This window comes from Anomaloglossus baeobatrachus, chromosome 10, assembly GCF_048569485.1.
Source record: "Anomaloglossus baeobatrachus isolate aAnoBae1 chromosome 10, aAnoBae1.hap1, whole genome shotgun sequence".
Taxonomy (NCBI): Eukaryota; Metazoa; Chordata; class Amphibia; order Anura; family Aromobatidae; genus Anomaloglossus; species Anomaloglossus baeobatrachus.
The window spans coordinates 203,454,935-203,473,011 of record NC_134362.1 but is presented as its reverse complement, the minus strand read 5'-3'; the positions used below and the strand labels follow the sequence as shown (position 1 = coordinate 203,473,011).

General features: G+C 42.8%; 1 protein-coding gene and 1 long non-coding RNA gene across 3 annotated transcripts in view; one reads left to right on the top strand and one right to left on the bottom strand.

The window, feature by feature from the left end:
* The first annotated feature begins 819 nt into the window (after nucleotides 1–819).
* Nucleotides 820–18,077, top strand: part of TSHZ3 (teashirt zinc finger homeobox 3) — a 103,243-nt gene continuing 85,985 nt past the window's right edge. The window contains exons 1-2 of one of the 2 annotated variants that reach the window (XM_075326161.1): nucleotides 820–2,194; nucleotides 5,312–5,489. In XM_075326161.1, the coding sequence (XP_075182276.1) occupies nucleotides 5,450–5,489 (40 nt within the window). In that variant the 5' untranslated portion in view covers nucleotides 820–2,194; nucleotides 5,312–5,449. Of the gene's footprint in view, nucleotides 2,195–5,013; nucleotides 5,490–18,077 lie in introns of those variants that run through there. The other variant, XM_075326162.1, reaches the window with a different exon arrangement.
* On the bottom strand, nucleotides 1,456–2,431 carry LOC142254836 (uncharacterized). The gene is made up of 2 exons (XR_012727319.1): nucleotides 2,018–2,431; nucleotides 1,456–1,826 (listed from the first exon to the last, which is right to left on the bottom strand). It is a non-coding gene; the product is annotated as an uncharacterized LOC142254836 (long non-coding RNA).

Here is an 18,077-nt window from a genome sequence, read left to right as displayed (position 1 = left end):
AAATTACAGGTAGCAGGTGAATATTTACTGACGTGTAAGTGATAAAAGATAGAAAACGAATATAAATTAGTAGCAGGTGAATATTTACTGACGTGTAAGTGATAAAAGATAGAAAAGGAAAAGAAATTACAGGTAATGATTAATAAGCCAGGTATACAAATACGAGCAGAAGGTTATACGAGGCAAAGGAGCGGCTCATCTGAAGTTGTGACACTTTAGAGAAAAGTTACAATGTTCAGATATAAAGAAAGGAGCTGGCCGCACAATGTATCATCACCATCATCTCCTCACTATTACACAGTTAGGACGACATCCATCGCTCCATCTGCTTTACTTTATACCCAAAACTGATACAAAATGGTAATTAAATGGCGACATCTTGTAACAAAGTGATTATTTCTAATAATGAATATACATTTGCTAAGGCTGTGCGTGCATTGTGTTTTATTAGGTGCAGAGAATAGGAAAATAAAATGCAATAATTAGAGGGATTAAATGTAGCGATTGTGTTTGTATGGATTATGGGGGGTTGGGAGTGTGGGGTTAGAGGTAGCCTGTGTGTATGGGGTAATAGGAAGTTAATAGGGGAGTAAATCCAGGTTATTTGGCAGCGTGCAGGCAGCAGCAGTGTGCAGGCGGCAGCAGTGTGCAGGCGGAGAGCCCCCCTGGCTGAGCTGTGTGGCGGTGCAGGGTCCCACATTGAATGGCAGCCTGTGTGTGTGATGTGTTGTGCTTTCAGAGTGCAGCAGTGTGACACTGATGGATGAGCCAATGGTTAGACGGACAGATGTTAGGGCGGATCTAAGACTATGCAATGCCAAACCAGCAGATAGAACAGAGCGAGCGAGAGGGAGGGAGGCAAGAAGGAGGTTAGGCTGCAAAAATCCCGATTCCTTGAAAATCACCTAATCCTGACAGACAACACACTGGATGTGGAAAGCATTTACCTCTCTGCAGATCACACCCTGGCTCCTCTGATCACCCCTCAACACCAGCACCCCAGTCCTCTGGCATTCAGCAGCATCCTCTTACCAACTCACCATCCTCTTGTCTGACTGCTATTTGGTGTTTTTTTTTGTTTGTTTTGGTTTTTGTTTTTTTTTTTTGCTTTTAAATCCCCCATTTTCCGAAGAATTTCAGGAAGAAAAAAAAAAAAGCTGTAATAATTTTGGGACATCGGTAAAGAAGATCAAGAGAACATCTTTAAAAAAAAAAAAAAAATAAAGAACTTCAAAGTCTTGAGAAGAGCAGCTTCTCTGCGAGTTGGTGGGGAAAGCAGTCGTCTTGTTCTGCCTGTGAATGCAGCATGTGAAGAAGAAACATCTGCAGAGAGAGGAGGCATTTGGAAATATCCCAGGTCCTGAAGGATGGGGGCAGTAGGAGATTTTTTGATCTTGTAAGCTCATCCTCTCTCGCTCTCTTTTTTTTTTTTTTTTTTCTTTCCTCGTCGCTTCCCTGTAAACTGAAAGTAAAGGGCACAGAGCTACTGGTATCTGCTGGAGATCTGGAGAGAGTGCACAAGGCGCTGGGGACTTGGAGTGAAGCCTGTGATTTGCTGTTGCTGTCATAAAATATCTATTAGCCACACAAAGGGGGAAAAAAAAAAAATTGCAATTGGCAGCCAAGAAGGTGTTTGGCAATCGCTTGCAATCCAAGCTCAGAAAAGCATCGAGACAGTGCTAGGAAAGAGTCCATCCCTCTCTGATGTTAACAGGATTCCAGCCAGGAATGCGTAATCGAGCTCCCTGCGCATCGATCGTCTGCACTTCTGCCTGGGGTTCCCTTCTCCTGAACCTGGATTCCTGTAATCCACAGCTCATCTGATCCTGGACATCAAAGTTTCCCAGAAAACAAAAGGGCGTTACAAGATCCAGTTCAGGAAGAAGAAGAAAAAAAAAAAAAGAAAAAAAAAAGTGATCTGATGATCCAGATGCTGGACGAGGCTTTTCTGTGATCACAAGTACACATACTCTAGAAAAGACACATAAAGAACAGAGAATATAGATTTGTTTCTCACCGATCAATCTTGATGCGCACCCGAAAGAAACTTGTAGGGCTGCCCTTGAAACTCCAGATCCCTCTCACTGAGCCATTTTGGGATTGCACTGGGAAACAGGAAGGTGCTGGCTGTCAATCATGCGTTGATCTGTGTACGTGGAGAAGCATCGCCCGAGAACAATAGCACATTTTTTTTGTAAGTACAATCATTTTCCCCCACATTATTATATATATTATTTTTTTTAATTCCACAATGAAAAGTAAAGTTTTCTAGTCCCTCCAGACAAAGTGTCCTGCTAGCTCTTTATTTTCCGCCTTTGATAGCTGCTGCATGCTTTCTGCCTGCTGGAATGTGCACAGCCACAAGAGTGAGGGTATTCAGGGGTCAGTGTGATGTAGTCATAGCAGGGGGGCGAGGAGTCTGCATGTGGTCTGGAGTCTTGGCAATCGCACATAGTTTAGGGATAAGGCCTCTAGCAACATGCTGTGTTCTGGAAGTGGCCTGAACTTAACTCCATGTAAAAAAAAAAAAATAGGAAAGAAGGTAAGGCGTGTCTGTTATGGGAAACGGCTGCAACTCTCATAGGATGTTGTGACTTTCCAGTGCAGGGAGCCAGGCAGAGTACTGGGGAGGGTGGTGAGAGCTGTGACATAGAAGTGAATGAGCAGCTTTATAAAGGGGAACGTTACCGGCATGCATGAATATAGTCACTGCCATGGTCCAGGTGGGCATGAGCATAGTCCCTGCCATGGTCCAGGTGGGCATGAGCATAGTCCCTGCCATGGTCCAGGTGGGCATGAGCATAGTCCCTGCCATGGTCCAGGTGTGCATGAGCATAGTCCCTGCCATGGTCCTGGGGGGCATGAGCATAGTCCTTGCCATGGTCCAGGTGGGCATGAGCATAGTCCTTGCCATGGTCCAGGTGGGCATGAGCATAGTCCCTGCCATGGTCCAGGTGGGCATGAGCATAGTCCTTGCCATGATTCAGTTGGGCATGAGCATAGTCCTTGCCATGGTCCAGGTGGGCATGAGCATAGTCCTTGCCATGGTCCAGGTGGGCATGAGCATAGTCCTTGCCATAGTCCAGGTGGGCATGAGCATAGTCCCTGCCATGGTCCAGGTGGGCATGAGCATAGTCCTTGCCATGGTCCAGGTGGGCATGAGCATAGTCCTTGCCATGGTCCAGGTGGGCATGAGCATAGTCCTTGCCATAGTCCAGGTGGGCATCAGCATAGTCCTTGCCATAGTCCAGGTGGGCATGAGCATAGTCCCTGCTATGGTCCAGGTGGGCATGAGCATAGTCCTTGCCATAGTCCAGGTGGGCATGAGCATAGTCCCTGCCATGGTCCAGGTGGGCATGAGCATAGTCCTTGCCATAGTCCAGGTGGGCATGAGCATAGTCCTTGCCATGGTCCAGGTGGGCATGAGCATAGTTCTTGCCATAGTCCAGGTGGGCATGAGCATAGTCCTTGCCATAGTCCAGGTGGGCATGAGCATAGTCCTTGCCATGGTCCAGGTGGGCATGAGCATAGTCCTTGCCATAGTCCAGGTGGGCATGAGCATAGTCCTTGCCATGGTCCAGGTGGGCATGAGCATAGTCCTTGCCATAGTCCAGGTGGGCATGAGCATAGTCCTTGCCATAGTCCAGGTGGGCATGAGCATAGTCCCTGCCATGGTCCAGGTGGGCATGAGCATAGTCCTTGCCATAGTCCAGGTGGGCATGAGCATAGTCCTTGCCATAGTCCAGGTGGGCATGAGCATAGTCCTTGCCATGGTCCAGGTGGGCATGAGCATAGTCCTTGCCATAGTCCAGGTGGGCATGAGCATAGTCCTTGCCATAGTCCAGGTGGGCATGAGCATAGTCCTTGCCATAGTCCAGGTGGGCATGAGCATAGTCCTTGCCATGGTCCAGGTGGGCATGAGCATAGTCCTTGCCATAGTCCAGGTGGGCATGAGCATAGTCCTTGCCATGGTCCAGGTGGGAATGAGCATTTTTCTTTCCCCCCCAGAACTTGTTAATAAGTGACCCCTGTAGGATACTGATGTTGTTGCTCTACCTTTTCCCATGACAAGATTGGCAGAGCATTAAAGGGGGCAGATTCGCACTTAGAAAGTGTCTGGACATTCATGTCAGCAGGGTTTGTAGTTAAATAAGTGTTTTCTCTCAGTATCTGGCTCGGAAGGAGTTAATGAGACAGAGCCGGATGTGTGTGTATATACTTTGTCAGACACTGCCTCTTTGTAGCAGCACAGATAAGAGTTAAGGTGACAGCCACCGGTTCATCTGTCCGTGCAGGGATCTGCCCCTTACCGTGCGGGACATAAACAGTTAATGTGACAGCTACACGGTGCATGTGAGGCACTCTTGTCAGGGGAGCATGCACTTTAATCGTCAGGCTGTAGATCCGGTCGTCTTGGTGATTATTAAAGTGACAGGCACACACCGCTGCATGCTCCTTGTAGTAAATGTGCATGCCTCATGGTGCATGCGGTGTTCTGTGTGTATGTGGAGTACTCTGTATACTAGGCATCTGGATCCGGTCTTGTCCTAAGAGCATGCACTTTAAATGGCAGACCATGTGTATGTGTAAATGGACACAGATAAAGTAGCAACACCCCCCCCAAAAAAAATAATACACATCCCTTACCACCCCAAAAAAGTACCTAAATCTCTGTATCTGCATTAATTGGCAATCAATGTGAATTCCTCCCTATATACATTTGTCTGTAGGTGGAAAGCTCTGTATCTGCATGCTTTTGGGTGCCTATGAATGCAGTGTCAATGGCGGGACGTGCACGTAAATACGTACCATTCTGTAATCCCGCTTGTCACCGAGCAGGCACCGTCCATGTGCATTGTGGAGAGCCATTGTGTGTAGGGACAGCAGAGTCAGGAAGAGTTAAGTGACAGCCTCCCCCGAGCTGCACACTCCCTGTGCTTCTGCTCCTGGCTGCAGCATGCACATGGTTAAATGCCAGTCACAGCGCACAGTGTATGTGACAGCAGCGCTGCTCCCCCCAGGAAGGAGTTAAAGTGACAGCCCCTGTGGGTGCTGATGTCTCTCAGAGAGGAGCTTTCCCCTCTCACACTAGTTTGAGTGACGCGCTCAGCTCTCCCTCTATCAGCCTGTGCCTGTTGCAGAGACCGGAGCCACGGAGCGAGGATCAGGCTGGAAGCCTCCAGTGCCCCCCAATGCCCTGAATGTGCCCCCTACCCTCGCTCAGCTGCAGCCTGGGGGCCACCATCCCTGCACAGACTCTATTTTTATATCTATTTTCTCTGTCGTTTTCTTACAAACTTGCACTGTACAGGCAGCCGGGGCTGTGGTGTCGGTGCATGCAACCTTCCAGAAGTGGATCCCATCACAGGAGGATTTGTGGGGCCCCAAGAACTCTTCCTGCCTCCTCCCGAGAGCCAGCAGAGCCCAGGCAGGCGCCCTGACCAGCAGCATGCCGAGGAGAAAGCAGCAAGCGCCCAGGAGAGCTGCAGGTACCGATCCAAGTCCTTCATTGTATGGACATTGTTTATAATTACCCCCCACCATTAACCCACTTTTCACCGCCATCACTGCTCCTGCATGTAATGACTGACTCCCATATTGTCTGCTTCTATTTTATTCATTTATTTGGCCACTATCGGGGTGTCCTGGGGGTGGAGGGGGTTGTCCAGTAGTATAGGCTCGGACTGAGAAAGTTGAGGGAACAAGGGGTTACTGTGTACCCACCCACCCCTCCTGGGGATTGTACAGAGGTTCAGTGTTTTCCCCTTTCACTTTTTATCACTCATTTGATACATTTTTGTGAATCATTCTCTGGAAAGGATATTGTTTCCTGGGGGGGTCAGGGCATGTTTGTTTAGAGGAGGCGCTTGGAATGGGACGGATTTAAGGTTAGTGGGGTAACAAGGGGGCAGGGAAAGTTCACCCGAGGTTCCAGGAGAGCTGCGACATTGTTCTCAGTGCAGACAGTAAGATTTACAGTCCTGAATGCCGTCTTCTCTGACTGTTGTCGCTTTTGTGTTTTTGTTGTTCTTTTTAAACTGAGCTGGAGAGATGAATTACATTTCCGTTCAGGTCCGGTTCTGACCCGGCCGGCGGGGTGGTCCGCCCATCGCGTACCACGCCATATATTTATTTCCTGGTGATGTTTGTTGAGCCCTTGTTGCATATGCCAAATCCTATTAGGATTTAGCAATGTCTGTCTGAGGCTACAGGGGGTGAGGTGAAGGAGGGGTGGAAAAGGTAGGAGGGGGGAACAGAGCCAAACATTATTTTGCAATAATGTTCAGTTAGGACATGTGGAGTAGTGGGAAAGGATCTCATTTTATGGACTCCTGCCATCCTTCATGTGACGACTGATTGATCGCCTGTCATCCGCCTCGTCTTTGATCTATTCACTGCCAATAAACATCAATAAATCACTTGCCATGGTAACACCAGGCACCGTGACGTCAGCGGTGTCATGTCAACTTCCTGCCAGGTTCCGCACCGTGAGCTTGTTACAGGATCCATGTGGTTACAGGCGGTGACCTTCCACATCTGTGGCATTGTGTAGACTTCTCTGTATTACTGACTGGGCTGCAGATTGCACCAACTGTCTCACATTTAGCCTGGGCCTCGCAGGATCTGTCAGGATGGGATCCTCCTTTGATCTGTCTCCTCGTAGTGTGTTTGCTTTATATATTCTATTGTATCGTTCTGTTAGATCAGTGCTGGCGGTGGACGTAAAGAGCACATCCATGCAAAAAGCATATATACATCTACAGAGATTTATCTATATACTCACGTATACAGAACTGGACATGTAGCTAAAAAGCAAAGCCAAACTTTCAGGTGCACCAATGGCCTGGAACCGGAAACTGAACGCTGCTGTGATTGTTTATACATTGATATATCTTGATAGATAGATAGATAGATAGATAGATAGATAGATAGAGGGATCGATAGATAGATAGATAGAGGGATAGATAAATAGATAGATAGAGGGATAGATACATAGAGGGATAGATAGAGAGATAGATAGAGGGATAGATAGATGGCTAGAGGGATAGATAAATAGATAGATAGATAGAGGGATCGATAGATAGATAGATAGAGGTATAGATAAATAGATAGATAGATAGATAGATAGATAGAGGGATAGATAAATAGATAGATAGATGGATAGATAAATAGATAGAGGGATAGATAGAGGGATAGATAAATAGATAGATAGAGGGATAGATAAATAGATAGAGGGATAGATAGATAGAGGGATAGATAAATAGATAGATAGAGGGATAGATAGATAGAGGGATAGATAGATAGATAGATAGATAGAGTGATAGATAGATGGATAGATAGATAGATAGAGGGATAGATAGATAGAGGGATAGATAGAGGGATAGATAGATAGAGGGATAGATAGATAGAGGGATAGATAAATGGATAGATAGAGGGATAGATAGATAGATAGATAGATAGAGTGATAGATAGATGGATAGATAGATAGATAGAGGGATAGATAGATAGAGGGATAGATAGAGGGATAGATAGATAGAGGGATAGATAGATAGAGGGATAGATAAATGGATAGATAGAGGGATAGATAGATAGAGGGATAGATAGATAGAGGGATAGATAAATAGATAGATGGATAGATAGATAGATAGATAGAGGGATAGATAGATAGAGGGATAGATAGAGTGATAGATAGATAGAGTGATAGATAGATGGATGGATAGATAGAGGGATAGATAGAGTGATAGATAGAGTGATAGATAGATGGATGGATAGAGGGATAGATAGATAGATAGAGGGATAGATAGATGGATGGATAGAGGGATAGATAGATAGAGGGATACATAGATAGAGGGATAGATAGATGGATGGATAGATAGATAGAGGGATAGATAGATGTGTGTGTGTGTGTGTATATATATATACATATATATAATGTGTGTGCGTGTGTATATGTATGTGTGTATGTGTGTGTATATATATATATAATATAATGTGTGTGTGTGTATATATATATATATATATATATGCGCACACACACACACACATATATGTATGTATGTGTATATATATGTATGTATGTGTATATATATATATATAAAGTGTGTGTGTGTGTGTGTATACCTACACATATATATGCTTAGCTGTCACCAAAAAGTTTAAATATGTGAGTATTGTATTTACACACTAATACGTCCTGCAAAAGTAACTATATATATATATACATACACACACACACATACATACACACATACATACATACACACACGATTGCAGGTGATGACGTGACTGTACTTTTTACTGTAGACCTGTACATGGGAAAGTAGTTATTTTCATTTAACCCCTTGTTTCAGGCGTAACTTTAGAGCCCAGCGTCTTGCCTCTGGATATTGGAGGAATATTGTCCTCTGCGGTCGTCTCCAGAATCCCATCCACTGGCCATTATACCGAGCGTATGACAATTTACATGTAGGAGGAGTTTGCCCGTAATGTCGGCCATAAATGCCTCTGATCTTACCGTGTCTTTTACTGGATCTATGTTTTACAGTTACATAAATTCCACTTTGTCTATAAGTAACAGAACGGTGGGTGACGCGATGGTGACGTTTGCTGCCCTTGTTATATGTGTATTTCCCGGCACTCGGGTCGCCCTGCTCCGACTTTCCTATTGCAGTGTACAGATTTATTAGTGAGGATGTAACTTTACATATTATCTCTAATAACATAGCAGGTTAGTTAAGAGGAATAAAAATAATAAAACCTCGGCTGCACAATTAATAAGAGATGGGAGAATGGTTTTACTCTATCAAAATGACCCGTCAAAACGACTTTGTTTCATATTTGATTTAATTGTCTCCCTCCTGACAAGCACATTCATCAATAGCCTAATGGTCAATCACAGGCTGCCAGGGAGTGCTGCACGGATCTCATAGACTGGTCATGTCTCTGTTTAATGGACGTGGCTGGGAATGGCCGGATTGTTGCTTATTTAAGCAGGAAATAAAAGGAGGGGGGTCGGCCATACTGTTGATTGGAATATGATAGCTTCAGACTTCTGTGCATACTGTAGACCCAAAGAGAGGACGATCTGGAGAGAAGGGCGATTGCCAGGACCTCATAATAATAATGTAGACGTTCTTCATGATGGAAAGTGTAGGGTCCACGGGGTGTTTTTGTGTCTTGTAAAGGCCCGATGATAATATGGTTGTGCAATCGGAAAAGGTGAGCTCTAGCCACAGCATCCTTGAGAATACTTGCAGGAAATTTAATTTTTTTTTTTTCCCCCTTCTTTTCGTCTTTCCTTAAACTGAAAGGTCCGCTCAGCCGTAAAAAAAGAAAAGTTGTTTTGCCAGCTTCATTAGTGTTCACCTAATTAGCTGTAAACCTGATGGATTCCTGACAGCTTTAATGATTGGAAATGACAAGCTCCACGCAGTGTCATCGAGGAGAATTAGGTTTGCAGCTAGTTTGATGTAATCAAGTTGATATTACACAGTCCTGCTTGCCTTTACTTGTGCATTAACTCAATTTGCTGCTGCAGGTGACAAATGGATTTTGGTACCTGGATAATCATTTCATAGGGATTAGGCCTTTTTAATGGTCTGCGGGGAGGAGGGCAGCACCAGGAGCTGCGAGGAGACCTTAACGGATAGTCGGAGAGTTCACCCTCTTAACCCAAGCTGTGCCAGAGGATCCCAATCAATAATTAATAATGCCGCCTAACTGTGTACATGCTATAGATGATCTCCAGCACTGTATACGTGTGTGTATGTCTATATTGTAAGCTCAGGGACTCGGTTTGTGTGCTTAGGTTCTGAGCCTCCTTCACCTTTCCTTGCCCTGTATATGGCCTCTATCCTGGCACTATTTTTCTATAGCTGGCATCACAGGCCGCTCCATAATGCCAATGTTCTTATAATGCATCTTTTTATTGATAAAAACACCTCAGTTCAGTTGAGATTTGCAGTTGTGAAATTTTACTGTAAAAAAAAAAAAAAGTATATTTATCCATATAAATTTAAGTGTCCATTTCCTCCTGACACTGTAATTTGCGCTTTCCCAGGCCTTGCACTGAAATCCCTCAATATTTGCCAGTATAAATTCAGTTACAGTCGCCCCCCTGCAGCATATTATCTGCCATACATTTGTTCCTTGGGACAGAGATTCCTCCTTAGCAGCAAGCTGACAAAATGATTAGCTATGGCTGTCCATTGCAAAGAAAAAAGGAACAATGCAAAAAAGGGGGGAATTTAGGGAAAGAAAAAGAATGAGGGGAGGTGGTGGGGGCGGAGGGGTCGCAAATTGTGAGCATGGCTGGAAAATGCTACTGATATCCAGAGACAGAAAAAAGAGAGCAAAAAAAATCAGTTTTGAGAATCAGCTGCCATCTCTCCCATTAGCTTGACAGCTGTCAATTAGTACTTCAGTGTTCGCTCCCAGTGCAGTTTATTGCCTGTCGTTGATGTTGTCATTTGTTCTGTGTTTTGCCTACAGCGTTATCATGAGCAGGACTGAAAGAGTCAATAGCTGATGTATCAGCAGTTATTTTGTAAATTGGCTCACAAGTCTCTGCATTTTCTTTTCCCTTTTTTTTCCATCGTAAAGATTGTTTTGTACAGTGATTAGAATGAATTGTGACTGCAATACGATTATGAGAAATCCACTTCAGCCAGGGGTTGGGCGGTCGTGGGCTTCACCATTACACCGGGTCATAGAGCTGAAAGTAACTGCAGGCAGACGACTTCCCAGATGTGGGCACCTTCTACATTTTTGCATAGTTCCATCTCCGCAGTGACATTAACGGTATTTTATTTCATAAAAGGCCATGTTAGTAGGACCCTGTTGGCTTAACGGAAAAGTGCCACCCATAATTAGCGTACTGTTAACCTTTTTGCATTAAACAGGGGAAAGTAGACTCCTCAAACACCCGGCCTACGCCTCACTAAAATGCCATAGACGTCGCAACAATTAACCCGCACGCAGACGCTGTAGTTTTGCCTGACCCTGGGCTGTACCTCTTCACCAGTTTTGAGCTGTTAAAAATTCCCAAGGTGTAGCGCTTCGTCGTTTCTTACACCGGGTCTGCTCGCAAAAGGTTGCAATTTATCGTTGTCGGAATTAATATGGAAGCATTGCATGGCGGAAGGAGGGCTTGGAATACCAAAAGGAGACTCCAGGTGAAGCGGCCCAACAATCTGCTTCAATGCTCACTCCTCCCTGGTGCAATTTTTGTCTTTTCCTTCCCTCCAGATTATTATTATTAACATTTTTCTTCTGCTGTTGACGACCATGTAGATGCTGGGGCTGAGTTCTTGACCATGTAGATGTTGGGGCTGAGTTCTCTGACCATGTAGATGTTGGGGCTGAGTTCTCTGACCATGTAGATGCTGAGGCTGAGTTCTCCGACCATGTAGATCATGGGTCCCCAATTCCAGTCCTCAAGGGCCGCCAACAGTGCATGTTTTCAGGATTTCCTTAGTATTGCACATGTGATAAATTAATCACCTGCACAGTTGATGATTCCAACACCTATGTAATGCTAAGGAAATCCTGAAAGAAAACATGCACTGTGAGCGGCCCTCGAGGACTGGAGTTGGGGAACCCTGATGTAGATGTTGAGGCTTAGTTCTCCGACCTTGTAGATGTTGAGGCTGAGTTCTCCGACCATGTAGATGCTGAGGCTGAATTCTCCAGCCATGTAAATGTTGAGGCTGAGTTCTCCGACCATGTAGATGTTGAGGCTGAGTTCTCCGACCATGTAGATATTGAGGCTGAGTTCTCCGACCATGTAGATGCGGAGGCTGAATTCTCCGACCATGTAGATGTTGAGGCTGAGTTCTCCGACCATGTAGATATTGAGGCTGAGTTCTCCGACAATGTAGATGCTGAGCTGCTGAATTCTCCATCCATGTACATGTTGAGGCTGAGTTCTCCGACCATGTAGATGCTGAGCTGCTGAATTCTCCATCCATGTAGATATTGAGGCTGAGTTCTCCGACCATGTAGATGCTGAGCTGCTGAATTCTCCATCCATGTAGATGTTGAGGCTGAGTTCTCCGACCATGTAGATGCTGAGCTGCTGAATTCTCCATCCATGTAGATATTGAGGCTGAGTTCTCCGACCATGTAGATGCTGAGCTGCTGAATTCTCCATCCATGTAGATGTTGAGGCTGAGTTCTCTGACCATGTAGATGCTGAGCTGCTGAATTCTCCATCCATGTAGATGTTGAGCTGAGTTCTCCGTACCCCATCTTGAGTCGTACCTGTCAGCCCACACAATCCTAAGTGGACCTCTGTGTCCAGCAGTCACATAGTGGACAGCAGGATAAACTCCCATGATCCATGCATTAAAAAAAAAATCTGTCTTCCACCCAGACACATTAATTCCAGTTCCCAACTTCTACGCTATCTATAAGTCCCCAGATCGGATTAACATAAACCTTAAACAATAGTGATTTTATTTTTTGCTTTTTTATGTGTGACGGCACCATAAGCAGTAGCGATGCTCCAAATGTCCTACACCTATCCCTGTGAGCTGGCACGTGGTCCACTTTATTTTTAAGACTTGATGAAACCTTCCACACGTTTAGAAGTTTATTATTGTTTTTGGAAGATGTCTTTTTATTTTCTATTTTTTTAGTACATGGAACCACAGTAAATTGGCTAGTTAATCAACACACACCATCCCCATTTAAAGTATATATATATATATATATATATATATATATATATATATATATATATTAGATAATTAGCAAATTAGTCTGCTTTGCTCAGTAAACAATAAACGATTTCATATTAGGAAGCACAGGCCGAAGCAGCCGCCCGCCCATAAACTCCCTCCAATCCTATCTGCCTGGAAATCTTGAGCCTTGAAGAATGATGTAAGTTTCCTTGTTTGTGCTTTAATTATAAATTATTAATTCATTCTGTCAGGACACATGTTATTAATTATGACTGGGGTTTTTTTTTCCACCTACAGCAGCTGTTTGGGAATAAAGGGGAACAGGTTGAACTGTATTTGGTGGATATTTTGCAATTAGAAAAACAAGAAAATATCTAAAAAAAAATCCTGTAGAAATCACAAACGCCTCTACAGAAAGCAGAACGTGCGCACGATACGTGACCTGGCAAAGCTTTTTGATAACGCATCATTAGCGTCATTTGACTATACCCTTTTTGATGCGGTAATGACACATTTTTCAGTTTGTATCAAGATCCTGGGGTCAATATTACAGGCCAATAAGCGTATATAATAATAAGCCCTGATAAAAGGCAGGGGGCAAAAAAAAATCTCCTGGAATTTGTGGCATCCAGGTCGCCGGTAATACCAGCGTCATCTCGCTGCGGCCTCGTAGCCTCCTTAGTAAATTACAATATGAATACAATTAGCTGTTCTCTTATCAAAATGCTCGATTCCATTTTAAATGCTATTTGAATATAGATGAATATTAATGAGGCGGGATGAATTTATTTTGCATAAGTAAAGATGTATAACTCTTCCCTCCATTAACGATGGTCATTAATAAAAGCGTGGTCATTATTTAAGAACATATTTATTTTTTTTTACACAATTTTTTCCCCCCTTTTTCCATTTCTTTTAATGAGACAGGCCTAATTAATTACACCGCCCTGACAGCAGTTAACGGTCTGGGGTGTCTATGGAGCAGGTATTCTATGAATCTTACATTTTATATTTAGAATTTTTTTCCAATTTTTTGAGGATTTTTCCTCTGTAGTTAGGGTAGTGGATAAAGTTGCAAAATCAAGGAGATATTTTATAATTAATTCACCCGGAGCGGAATTGCTTTAATCACATAAATGTTACACCCGGCGCTGTACAGCATATGGAAAAATAGACAGCAAAACGCCCACTTGTAACTCTCCAAATAAGCATTTTCTAGGTGGTTTGAATCGTAGAATGGCCCCGTTCATTATTTTTTGGAGCAAGTAATATTCGCGTTGAGCTCTCGTTGATTGGTATCGGGAAGGAGCCAAAGGAAACTTCTGTTACTTATGAAGATGACTCCGTGGAAGAATCTGTCAACCTTGAATAGGATGTGTGAAACTTTTATAGCTGCTTGCAAAATCAACGATCGTCTTATTTCCCCTTTTCATTGTAGTGCTCTTAAGGAGCTTCATCGGGTGCGATATGGCTTTTTGGCTATGAAGCTGGAGCTGGAATATAACATTTGGCATAAAGGAATATGAGGGTTAGATACATGATAGAAGAGATACATAAAAGGATACATGCTGTACATACGTAGATACATAGAGATACATAATACGTGGATACATACTGTACATACATAGATACAAAGAGATGCATAGATGGATACATACTGGACATACAGATACATAGAGATAGATGATAGAAGAGATGCATAGATGGATACATGCTGTACATACATAGAGATACATAGATAGAAACATACTGTACATAGAGATACTTGATAGAAGAGATACATAGATGAAAACATGCTGTACATACATAGAGATGATAGAAGAGATACATAGATGGAAATATACTGTACATAGAGATATATGATAGAAGAGATACATAGATGAAAACATGCTGTACATACATAGAGATGATAGGAGAGATACATAGATGGATACATACTGTATATAGAGATATATGATAGAAGAGATACATAGATGGATACATACATACTGTACATAGAGATAGATGATAGAAGAGATGCATAGATGGATACATGCTGTACATAGAGATATATGATAGGAGAGATACATAGATGGATACATGCTGTACATACATAGATGGATACATACTGTACATACTTGTCCTTCATACCACACATTCAATCCCTCACCACCTCCTGTCGTCTTCAACTCAAAAATATTTCCAGAATCCGTCCCTTCATCAATTCTCAATCTACAAAAATGCTAGTGCATGCTCTCATAATCTCCCGCCTCGACTACTGCAACATCCTCCTATGTGGTCTCCCTGCTAACACGCTCGCCCCTCTCCAGTCCATCCTTAATGCTGCTGCCCGACTGATCCACCTCTCGCCTCACTACCACCCCGCTTCTCCTCTCTGCATGTCCCTTCACTGGCTCCCAATCTTCCATCGTATCCAATTCAAACTACTAATACTGACTTACAAAGCCATCCACAAATTGTCTCCTCCATATATCTCTGAACTAATCTCTCGCTACACTCCAAAACGTAATCTCCGGTCCTCCCAAGATCTCCTTCTATCCTCCTCTCTCATTCGCTCCTCATGCAACCGTCTCCAAGACTTCTCCCGAACATCCCCAGTCTTCTGGAACTCACTGCCTCAACACGTCAGATTATCTACTACACTTGCAAACTTCAAACGGAACCTAAAGACTCATCTGTTCAGAAATGCCTATAACCTTGAATGACCTCACTGCCCCACCACCGTGCGGAGCTGCCGCCCCACCACCGTGCGGAGCTGCCGCCCCACCACCGTGCGGAGCTGCCGCCCCACCACCGTGCGGAGCTGCCGCCCCACCTACACCCCACCTACTGTCTCATCCCCATAATCCTATAGAATGTAAGCCCGCAAGGGCAGGGCCCTCTTCCCTCTGTACTAGTCTGTCTACTGTAACTTGTACATGTATTTTGTATGTAACCCCCTTCTCATGTACAGCACCATGGAATCAATGGTGCTCTATAAATAAATAATAATAATAATAATACTGTACATAGAGATATATGATAGGAGAGATACATAGATGGATACATGCTGTACATCCATAGAGATACATGATGATAGAAGAGATACATAGATGGATACATGCAGTACATACATAGATGGAAATATACTGTACATAGAGATATATGATAGAAGAGATACATAGATGGATATATGCTGTACATAGAGATATATGATAGAAGAGATACATAGATGGATACATGCTGTACATCCATAGAGATACATGATGATAGAAGAGATACATAGATGGATACATGCAGTACATACATAGATGGATACATGCTGTACATACATAGATGGATACATACTGTACATAGAGATATATGATAGGAGAGATACATAGATGGATACATACTGTACATCCATAGAGATACATGATGATAGAAGAGATACATAGATGGATACATGCAGTACATACATAGATGGAAATATACTGTACATAGAGATATATGATAGAAGAGATACATAGATGGATACATGCTGTACATAGAGATATATGATAGGAGAGATACATAGATGGATACATGCTGTACATAGAGATATATGATAGGAGAGATACATAGATGGATACATGCTGTACATAGAGATATATGATAGGAGAGATACATAGATGGATACATGCTGTACATAGAGATATATGATAGGAGAGATACATAGATGGAAACATACTGTACATACATAGATGGATACATGCTGTACATAGAGATATATGATAGGAGAGATACATAGATGGATACATGCTGTACATAGAGATATATGATAGGAGAGATACATAGATGGATACATGCTGTACATACATAGATGGATACATACTGTACATAGAGATGATAGGAGAGATACATAGATGGATACATGCTGTACATAGAGATATATGATAGGAGAGATACATAGATGGAAACATGCTGTACATAGAGATATATGATAGGAGAGATACATAGATGGAAACATATTGTACATACATAGATGGATACATGTTGTACATAGATACATAGAGATACAGAATAGAAGAGATACATAGATGGATACATACTGTACATAGAGATATATGATAGAAGAGATACATAGATGGATACATACTGTACATAGAGATATATAATAGAAGAGATACATAGATGGATACATACTGTATATATAGATATATGATAGAAGAGATACATAGATGGATACATACTGTACATAGAGATATATGATAGAAGAGATACATAGATGGATACATGCTGTACATAGAGATATATGATAGGAGAGATACATAGATGGATACATGCTGTACATACATAGATGGATACATACTGTACATAGAGATATATGATAGAAGAGATACATAGATGGATACATACTGTACATAGAGATATATGATAGAAGAGATACATAGATGGATACATGCTGTACATACATAGATGGATACATACTGTACATAGAGATATATGATAGGAGAGATACATAGATGGATACATGCTGTACATACATAGATGGAAACATGCTGTACATAGAGAGATATGATAGGAGAGATACATAGATGGAAACATACTGTACATAGAGATATATGATAGGAGAGATACATAGATGGATACATGTTGTACATAGATACATAGAGATACAGAATAGAAGAGATACATAGATGGATACATACGGTAGCGATAAATGATAGAAGAGGATAGATAGATTAGATGGAGGATAGATCGATTGATTGATGGAATTTTAGCTCGATAGTAGAGATAGATGGATGATAGGTGGATGGATGAGGTTGGTCAATTAATTGGGTGGCTTTCCGATATGGGAGCTATGTGATAGATAATATATGAAAACGGTTTTAGAAAGATTAGATGGTTGGAAGGTAAATATCTATATACGAGTGATCGATAGATAAGAGATTAATAAGCAATAGAGTAAAAAAAACAATGCACTCCACATGCAAAAAACATGGGGTACTTTATTGACCTCTCAGTGTGACTTTTTGGCTCCAGAAAAAGTCTCGATCCTTTGGCAATCAGTGAATCCGTGGCGCTGTCCAATGTTTTCTTTATGTACTGGGTTGTGAGTCAGTGTCCAGGGAAGGCAGCGTGGACAGAGGCAGACGATACTGTGGATATTTCCATATTGTAGGAACAACAGATGTAGCTGAGCTGAATTCTTACTACATTGGACACCCGTGTTGTTACATGGGACGGCAGGTAACTCCAAATGACTAAACGTTCATAGGTGATACTTCAGTCAACAAGTCTAGAACAGCTGATAGCAGGGAACAATACCTGCCGAGCTAATGGAGAGAGCGTAAGACTGTGCGTCCCGTGTATATTCACATGGCAGGAATTACTGTGTATGACGATACTTTTCATAGATATAAATGGGCTTGTTTCTGCTGCAGATGCTCAGAT